General features: G+C 43.0%; 1 protein-coding gene and 1 pseudogene across 1 annotated transcript; both read left to right on the top strand.

Annotated features, from left to right (window-relative positions):
* Positions 1–592: 592 nt before the first annotated feature.
* LOC101638502 (protein ARMCX6-like) lies at positions 593–1,316 on the top strand. Its single transcript, XM_004711202.1, has 2 exons — positions 593–605; positions 748–1,316. The coding sequence occupies exons 1-2, from the start codon at positions 593–595 to the stop codon at positions 1,314–1,316; spliced, it is 582 nt and encodes a 193-aa protein (XP_004711259.1).
* Positions 1,317–2,868: 1,552 nt separating this feature from the next.
* Positions 2,869–2,940, top strand: LOC115869770 (annotated as a pseudogene).
* Positions 2,941–10,325: the final 7,385 nt, after the last annotated feature.

Below are 10,325 nucleotides of genomic sequence, written 5' to 3'. Positions count from 1 at the left end.
GACAATGAAGGAAGGAAATTACTTCACATGGTGTGACATCCGGGTGATAAACTATGAGGACATGGCTTTCAGAATCAGAGTAGAGGTTCCAGAGGGGCTTTAGTTTCTCTCTCTACTGCTCAGTGCAGTCCTCCTTTTTATGCTTGGATCGCAATGAGAAGTGTGGCACTTGTGGGAAAATGATGGAAACGAGGCAGAAGAAAGTCAATTCCGGAAGCGACAAATTGAGAAGAGCACCAGAGGAAAATTAAGACCTTAACTCAGAAAAGAGACACTTAAAACCTTGGATGCTATATATTGAGAGGTCTATCTGGAGAGACTCAAATCAAAACTTCATGTTTGAATGGCCCCTAGGTTCAAGTTGCATAGCAGGTAGGTTAACTTGTAACCTGCAAAGAACGTGTACATATCTCCTTCCTGGGACACCACACCCAGATGGTTTTTGCTAGAGGTGAAAGATGCCTTTACCTTAGATGTCATAGATATGCTCATATTGGAGTCTTAATGGAAGTAAGTCTACTGGTAAGAGCTAGTGTTTACTGACAAGAAGAAGCATGTGAGAAAATACTAGAAGAGTAGGTAATGCAGACACATGGTGAGGTCAGGTAAGAGCTCTGTTTGTAGATCAAGGATATAATGATTTCAAATCCCTGGGTATGAGACTAGTAAGGATATGAATCCTTCCAAACAGATCAAAATGCAGATAAATTAGCATCACCATTTCCACTATGAAAATAATGACTTAAGGGGATGGCTCAGATAATAGAAACGCCAGCTGTGACCTTGACCTCTCCAAGAGTCCTCCCATTGAGATAAAAGCGTTGTTTTCTCAGCCCAAGGATGCTGGCTTCTCACGTAGCCAGGATATCAGCAGTCCTCTGGCCAGCTTCTCCACTGCTGGGAACACGTTCCTCACTCCCAACCCCACTGTTGAGGAGAAGACTTTCTGTGTACCGGGGAATGTGAACCTAAGTGCTGAAAAGCAGGGCCAGATTAAGATGTACATCAGCCAAGTGTGCCTCGAGACTGTGTCTCGTGGCTGCCCCTCATTTCTGCAGCAGGCAGGATTAAATTTGTTAATAAGCATGACAGCTATTAGTCACATGCTTGCCAAATCCGTTTCAGACATGAGGTTTCCTTTCCTATCAGAGGAAAGTGGCTGTGCTAAGGCTCAGGTTCTGAAACGGCTAATGAATTTGTCTGAAACGCCAGCCTTGGCAGGGGGGTGGCTCGAGGCCCACGGGCTGCTGTCATCCTTGCCCCTCTTTATCAGAAATGGAAACACGGAGAGTCTCCTGGATGCCCTGGGCCCTTAAATGGCCTGTCTCAAGCAGAAAGTGACCAAATCCAGCCAAAACCCGTTTGGTGAACCCACGCGCACCTACCTGTGTTCTCATCCAGGGGCTCTGCATTGGGTGCTGTAGAAGGACCAGCTTTAGCTAATCACCCCATTCACTGGGTGGAAGTGACAGTTGCCAAAGCGGGGACCACACACTCTCACTGACCAGCAGAGGTTCCCCCAAAGCTTGGAGTCGCAGGCTGCAGGCAATGTGCACTGCACACCCCTGCCTCGCAGCCTCCTCCTGGTGGGGAGGGGCTCCTCGCGGCTGCCAGCTGTGGGGAAAGAGCATACTAGCACAGTGGCACAGAGCAGTGCGGTTGCCTGTGGTGCCCTCCCTGTTCAAGCTGGACTGGCCTGTGGAGACCGGACGCCTACCCGAGCTTGTGCTGCAAGTGTATTTGTTGCTGTTCACATAGAACTCTTTTGAAATGTACTCTTTCTTCTTTGCGAGCTGACTATTCATCCAAAGCCTAGTCACACACCCCTTCTGTTGATTGTATTGACTTCACCCCACCCACCCACCCAAGCCATCATTTGTGTGTATCATCAATAAAGTTGTGTGCTTTGTTTGGCACACAAAGAGAGAGACATGGTCCCTGTCCTTGAGTTGACAGTCTGCATGAAGAGAAAGACAACAACACACGCGAAATGTGAATCAGCTGGGGCATTGGCTCCCTGACAGATGCATACATGCTCAATGGTGCTTATGCGAAGCAGAGGCCAAAGCGAGCTGCCCTGCTCAGCAAAGGCTTCAACAAGGGGCTGGGTCCAGGCCTGGGGAGATGAAGATGGAATGTACAGGAAGCAACCAGCCCAGTGCCTGGCACAGAAAAATCCTTCAGCCAGGGTGCATGTCCCTCATTCCTTGCTAAACTGGGGCCTAGAGACTAAGGTCAGCATGTTTGCGGCTTCTCTCCCCATCCTTCAGGTGGAGGGAACCCCCTGTCAGGCATCTGCGTGCTCTTAATATAACAATAGTGGTTGCCATTGACTGAAAGCCGACTGTGTATATTTCTAGCTCTTGAGCAAAGCAACAGTTAAACTCAGTTTCAACTCCCGTCCCTTCTGTGAGGTCCCCACACACAAATCCCTAGCAGAATGAGAAGTGTTGGCTTCTTCTACCTTTGGGGGAATCCCCTTTCTATCCTCTTCCGTGTCTTTCTAGTGGAATCTAGGGAGGAGCCTCTCCAGTGTCTTCACTTCACCCCATGCCATCAGCTGATTCTAGTTCATAGCAACCCTTTGGACAGAGTAGAACCGCCCCTGTGAGTTCCTGAGATGGTAAACCTTTACAGTATCAGAAAGCCTCTGCATTCTACCATGCAACAGCTGGTGGATTTGTAACACTCACGTTGTGGTCAGCAGCCCACTTAACAACCAACTGTGCCACCAGAGCTCGAAAGACAGGTATTCTAAATGGCTGCTTCCACAGGCATTGATGAAGGTTTTAAACACCTGTGGAAACAGGGTGGCATTGGGAAAACTTCATCAAAGGCCTCTGTAAATCTTTGTAAAAAGCAAAGATGCAGTGTTACAGCTCTTTTAGAATGTGTCTAGCAGGTTTTCTGTTTTTCCCCCCCATTTTCCGGAAAACCCCTTAAAAAAAAAAAAAAAAGCAAAGATGTCACTTTAATTTCTGCCCTGGTATTTTTAATTACCTCGTATGAACAATTACGAAGAAAGGCCAACAAAGAAACTACGCATTTGAATTGTAATCTTGAGGAGCAAGAATGAATCTACCCTGTGATACCAGAGGAATAAGTACATCTCTCTTTGAGGAAGTGCAGAATGCTCCATAGAAGTTAGAAGTGAGGATGGAGATACCAAATTGATTATTTTGGATATGTTATCAGAAGACACCACTCTTTGGAGAAGGACATTCTTGGTAAAGGGGAGGGCCAATAAAAAAAAAAACCCTCATAAGAATAGGACTTGATACAATGGCTACAGCATTAAGTTCAAACATACTATCGTGAAAATTGTATAGGACTGGGCATATAGGGTTGCTATGAGTCAGAGCCAACTCAATGGCTTCTAACAAGAACAACAAAAGCATTGCTATGACCTGTCCTTCCTTATGGGAGACATCATCATATATGCTCCACCCAAGTTGCTGTGTACTGACCCCTCCATGGTTACGAGCAGCTTGTTTGCTTTAACATTTCTAGACCTCTGCCAGCAAGTCCTAGCCCCTACATCATCAAAGGATATTAACCTTGGATTTTTCACGTGTCAAGAAAGTGTCCTTTTCCGAACCAACATGAAACATCTCTGCTTCCCCTATGCCAGATGTTGGCAGTGGGACTTCGGTGGCCAGTGCTATTCGCTGGTCTCTCTGGGATGTTACTTGAGTCCCCTCTGTGCTCCGGGAAACATTTACCTTTCAGAACTCTGCCTTCTGACTACACTCCTCCATATGGAACCTTATTCTATTTCGTCTTTTCTCCCTTGCACCAGAATTTGGGTTCCAGATTGGTTACACCTTTCCTTTTGTCTCATTTACCCCACACTTCAGCTGCTGCCACCTCAGATTGTCTTTGGGAACCCTCCAATTGAGAATGGAGAACTTGTCTCTTTTCAGGCCCTGGGATCTTCTTATTTTTTTTATTAAATACTTTTATTGGGAGCTCTTACATCTCTTATCACAATCCATACATTCATCCAGTGTGTCATTTGCACATATGCCACCGTCATCATTTCAAAGCATTCTCTTCCCACTTGAGGCCCTGATTTCAGCTCCCCATTTCTTCCCCCTCCCTCCCTCATCCAGGCCACCTCACAAACCCTTGATTAGTTATAGATTATTATTTTCATACCTTACATAGTCCTCCGTCACCCCTCACACACTTTTCTGTAGTTTGTCCCCCTGGGAAGGGGTTATGTATTGATCCTTGTGATCAATTCCCCCTTTCCACCTACCCTAATCCTCCTGGTATTTCGACTCTCATTGTTGGCCCTGAGGGGTTTAGCCTGGATTCCCTGTGTTGCAGGCTCTTATCTGTAGCAGTGTGCATGTTCTGGTCTAATCCAATTTGTAAGGTAGAATTGAGGTCATGATAGTAGGGGGAAGGAAGCACCAAAGAACTAGAGGACAGTTGTGTGTTTCATTGGTGCTATTCTGCATGCTGACTGGCTCATCTTTTCCCTGTGACCCCTCTGTGAAGGGATGTCCAATTGTCTACATATGGGTATTGGGTCTTCACTCCATGCTTCCCCTTTTCACATTGGGTATGATTTTGTTCTGGGTCTTAGATGCCTGACACCTGATTCCATGAACACCTCATGATGACACAGGCTGGTGTGCTTCTTCCATTTGGGCTTTGTTGCTTCTGAGCTAGATGGCTGCTTGTTTATCTTCACGCCTTTAAGACCCCATGTGTTATATATTTTGATAGCTAGGCACCATCAACTTTCGTCACCACATTTGCTTATGCACCCATTTTGTCTTCAGCGATAGTGTCAGGAAGGTGAGCACCACAGAAGGCCAAATTATTAGAACCAAGTATTCTTGTGTTGAGGGAGTACTTGAGTCGAGGCCCAATGTCCATCTCAAACCTTAATTGATCATCATCCTTTTTCAAATAATTAGAAAAACTGATTAGGGACTCCACATGGAAAGGGAAGAAGCCCAGAATTAGCAGAGAACGCCTCAAGAAGACGGGCAAGGTTGGAGGGCTTGCTCTGCCTGACTTTAGCACATATTATAAAGCCCCACTGGTCAAAACAGTGTGGTACTTGTATAACTACAGGTATTCAGACCAATGGAAAAGAGCTGAAAACCCAGAAATAAAAGCATCAGCATACAAACAACTGATCTTTGATAAGGGCCCAAAAAATATCAAATGGGAAGTGGATGTCCTCTTCAATAAGTAGGGCTGGAATAAATGGATATCTACCTGCAGAAAAATTAAGCAAGACCCTTATCTCACTCCATGCACAAGAATAAACTCAAGGTGGATCACAGAACTTGAGGTAAAACCCCAAACTATTAGGACCATTAATGAGGGAATTGGGACAAACCTGAGAACCTTGGCACAGGGAATACATAGGCTATAGGAAATTGGGAAGAATACAAATACAGAGGAGTCACAAATAGACAAGTGGGATATACTAAAGATAAGTCACCTGTGTACACTGAAAAAATTCACCAAGAGAGTAATAAGAGAGCCCAACGACAGGTAAAACATCTTTAGCAATGACACATCAGACAAAGGCCTTATTACTAAAATCTACAATCCTTTTCAAGCTTACAATAAGAAAAAAACTAACTGCCCATTGAGGAGGTGGGCAAAGGACCTGAACAGAAGTTTCACATGGGCAGAAATCCAAATGGCCAATAAACATATGAGAAAATGTTCCGGATCAATAGTCATAACAGAATGCAAATTAAAACATCTATCAGATACCACTGAACACCCTCAAAGATAGCCCTATCCAAAAAATCAGAAAGTAACCAGTGTTGGAGGGGATGTGGGGAGATAGGAACTTTCGTCCACTGCTGGTGGACATGTAGGTATGTACAGTCACTATGGAAATCGATCTGGCGATATCTAAAGCAGGTGGAAATTGAGCTACCATACGACCCCGCAATCCCCCTACTGGGCTTATACCCAGAAAAGGCAAGAAACAAAACATGGTCAGACATCTGTGCTCTAATGTTCATCACAGCACAGTTCACAATTTCAAGAAGTTGGAAATAACCCAAATTTCCATCAGCAGACGAATGGATAAAAAAAACGGTAGTACATACGTACAATGGAGTGCTATGAATCCCTAAAAAGCAGTGATGAATGCATGAAACACATAGCAGCATGGGAAGACCTGGAGGAAATCATTCTAAGTGAAGAAATCCAAACACAAAAGGACAAGTACAACATGAGTCCACTGAGGTAACCTTAAAACAAAAAATGGGACATAAGGGGAAAGCTACTATATGCATACATTTCCGGGGGTAGGTTCAGCAACTGTGGCAGGGGCCAAACCCAATCCAGGGATACATATGGCAGACAACTAAATAGGAGGGGGGAAGAAAGAGAAGAAAATAAAAGATATGGGTAAGGGGGGAGCAGGACACTAAACCCCCCGCCCCCCCATGGGACAGGTATTTTTTATATCTCCACAGGAGAGGGAGAGAGACCTGATGCACCAATACCTGAATACAACATACCGGCATGTACTAGGGAACCAATAGAGAGGTCTGCAGGGCCAGCCCCAATCCTAACTATGTGAACACCGCCCCGCCCCCACCAGAAGAATGCTCTTCAGAGGACAGCACTGAAGTTACAACTTTGGGAGAGGGGTGTGTCTGATTAGAGCACACGGGAGAAATGAAAAGGGATGGAGAGGGAGGGGAGAACATCCTGGCCCACCAAGCTCTGAGGAAGATATTCCTGCTCAGAGCAGACAACACACAAAGGGGACCATAGGGCTGGCCTTACCATGAGACACGACGTCCCTCACTAAATCATAGTGCTGTGTGGGACAACACTGGAGACAAAGTGTGGGAATTGTGCACAATCTGACCCCATCAGGCTGGGGTGAAACACTAAGGGCAGGCAACAGAGCAGCAAGGGGAGCAAAGTGATGAAATTCCGGGGAATACCAAAAATAGACTTTGGAGACAGAGTGTGGCACCCCATCAACCTCTACTGGAAAACACTCCTAAAGGCCAGCAAATACACCTTGAACTATTCATAGGCTTTACCATTTTTGTCAGTGGCTTTCTTGTTGTTGTTATTTTTCTATTGGTCTTGGCTTCCTTGATTGTTTTATTTGACTTTGCCATGTTTTTGCGCTTATTACTGTATCTGCGTGTCTATCTAGATAAGATAGGTGGGATAAATAATTCAGAGATGAAAAGAACGAAACCAATGGTTCCGGGGGGATATGGGAGAAGAGGAGGTGGGAGAAAGGAAGGGGGATTGAGGAACCAACCCAAGGACAAGGGAACAACAAGTGAACTAAAATCAGTGGAGAGAAGGGCGTAGGTTGCGTAGTGGGGCTTAATCAAGGTCAATGCAGTAGCGAGGAATTCCTAAACCTGAATGAAGACCGAACATGATGGTGGGATAAGAGGAAAGTAAACGGAAATAGAGGAAAGAACCAGGAGGCAAAGGGCATTTATAGAGGTCTAAATACAGGAATGTATGTATGTAAATATATTTATATATAATGAGAGGGGAATAGAACTATGTTCTCATATCTATATGTTAAGGCCCTGGCATCTTTATGGTCCAGGGCTGTGAGACAGATAGATACTTGACAGATAGTTGTACACTACAGTTAATTGCACTAGGCACAGTCATCAAAGATGGAAACAAATATCCATCAAGAGATGAATGGATAAACAAAATGAAGTGCACCCATAGAATGGGATTATTATTCAACCAGAAATGAAATGAAGTCCTGAGATGAGCTAAAATGTGCTATCTCATGAGCTTAACCAGTCACAAAAGGACAAATATTGTATGATCTCATTTATATAAAAATCTAGCATAGTCAAATGCATAGAAAGACACCATAGTTTATTGATGATAACCAGGGCTAATCAATATCTACTCATAGCCATCCTATAGGACACGGTAGAATCCCCTCCCCCTGCAAGTTTCTGAAACTGTAACTTTTAAAGGGAGTAGAAAGCCCCATCTTTCTCCCGGGGAGCTGTTGGTAGTTTTGAACTGTGCACCTTACGGTTAGCAGCCCACCATGTAACCACTAAGCCACCAGAGCTCATTTGAGAATCAAAAGGAAGGAGTTATTTCTTTAGGGGAACTGAGTTTCTATTTATATTGATGGAGAAAATTGAAAACTGATACTAGTGATGTTTGCACAGTATGGTTAATATAATCAATATCACTGGATTTTACAAGGAAAATGGTTGAAATGGTAAATGCTTTGATATGTATATATCATATATATGTAAACTTAAGTATATATATATATATATATCCAAAAAACAACAGAAAATGTGTTCACCAACTTTTCTATATGTATCAGCAAATTGAGGACACAGGGTAAATCAATATAAAGAAATAGGAGAGACAGGAAAATACCGAGAATCACAGAGAGACCATGTTACTTGAATTAGAGGCTCTTCTAGCCAGTACCCGGGACCCTGGTGGTGTAGCGGTTATGTGATGGGCTGCGATCCGAATGATCGGCAGTTTCAAACCACCAGCAGTTCCATGGGAGAAAGACTGGGCTTTCTACTCCCGTCAACAATTACAGTCCCAGAAACCCACTGAGTCAGCATTGACTCCGAGACAGTGGGTTTAGTTTGTTTTTAGTTCTAACCAGTAACCCGTACGTAATTTTCATTTGCTATGACACCACACATCCCCTCATGGCTGCTGAGTGTGTATGGGCAGGGGAAAGTAGTGCTTTGACACTGCAGGGATTCAGGACTTAAGTCTCTGATCCAGTTCTCTTCTTCAGCATCCTGGCCCACAGGAAACTAAAGCTTTCTCACTCTGACAATTTCAGCATCTTGGGAAGCTGGAGACTGGGATCTCCCCTCCCCCACATTAGGATACTTTAGCAAAGAAAAGGAAATTGCTTTTCAAGGTATGGACTTAACACATTGTCCCATAGCCATTAGCTGCAATTGAAAGGTTATTATCATATATTGAACTGATATACTGCAAAGAGTTTCTTCCAACCCATCCCTTGGTTTTCCTTTTTGTGTGTGGTGTTTTCATTTTTCTATAGTCAAATACGGTATATACTTGAGTATAAGCCAAGTTTTCCAGCACATTTTTAATGCAGTTTTCATGGTAAAATTAGGTGCCTTGGGTTGGCTTATACCTGAGTATATATGTATGTCGAATTTTCCATTAGGACCTTTCTAGTGTATGTTTTCCTTTCCCAGTTCAAGATTTTTTTTAAAAAAAGCTTTTTTCTTGTCTTTCTTTTTTATTAATTTAGAGATTCATTTTTAGAGCCTGCTCCTTTGTTAAGCCATTGGTATTTTGTGTGTGTATACATAATTTTCTCTGTCTAATTAGTCATACTAATGTTATTTATTGAGGAATCCATTCTTTATGTTTTGATTGGCAGCTTCCTACATGAATGGATTAATTCAAGGACTGACATTGAAATAATTTTTTCCATCTGGCACCTTTATTTAGACCATTTTTTATTGGTTTATTTCCTTTGCCACTGAGTGAATTTTTCTTTATAATATTTCATTTTGTTTTCTTTCTTTTTTTGCCACTAGGCATTTATATGTTTTTGCTACTTTTGTAGAAATACATGGTTTTGTAGAAATCCCCTTCCCTTACAATGTCCTGCTGCTTTGACTACTGTTTTCATTTCATGTGCCAGTACACTGGACATAATAGTTGTTTCTTCTGCTTTAGGAGCAGTAAGATAAAACGGTATGCTAACCCAAACTCAGAAACACACTATACTTTAAGGATGATGCTTCTGGGGAATCAAGCATCCCAATGTTGCCTCTCCCCCAAAGGAGGGAAATAGAACAGGACACACTTTTGTTTTTGCTAATGTTTTACAAATGCTCTTTCCCCAGAACTCTCCCTAAAGACCACTTTTCTATTTTCACTCTACCATTATAAGTTATTTCTCCTTTTACTCCTTCCCTAGCAGTGAAGTAATTCAAACAAGTTCTTCTAGCTTATCCCAATGTGTGTTTATTTCACCTCTGACAAGGTCTCCATTAAGTATTGCCATCAATATTATTTTGTTCTTTATATTAGATGTCTGGTATGGGTGATTTTAAAGAAAGGAAATACACTTTGCTGACAACTTATTACCACGTTATTGTGACACACTCTCTCTACATAAATAATTGTACCTCATAAAGATCTATGGCCAATGTGTAAATCTCTCACAAGAATGATGTATTTATTATTATTATTATTATCCAGGGCTTTGAATTTGGGTACTAAATGATGTTTATAACTTTCTTAGCTGGGAAGAGGGTATGAAAGGGAGGGCATTGATGGAAGGTAGTCTTCTCTCTCAG

Source organism: Echinops telfairi, unplaced genomic scaffold (genome assembly GCF_000313985.2).
Source record: "Echinops telfairi isolate 266 unplaced genomic scaffold, ASM31398v2 ScPeMD7_44;HRSCAF=162, whole genome shotgun sequence".
NCBI lineage: Eukaryota > Metazoa > Chordata > Mammalia > Afrosoricida > Tenrecidae > Echinops > Echinops telfairi.
Note: the sequence above shows the minus strand (reverse complement) of the source record. Positions and strands in the feature narration are given on the sequence as shown.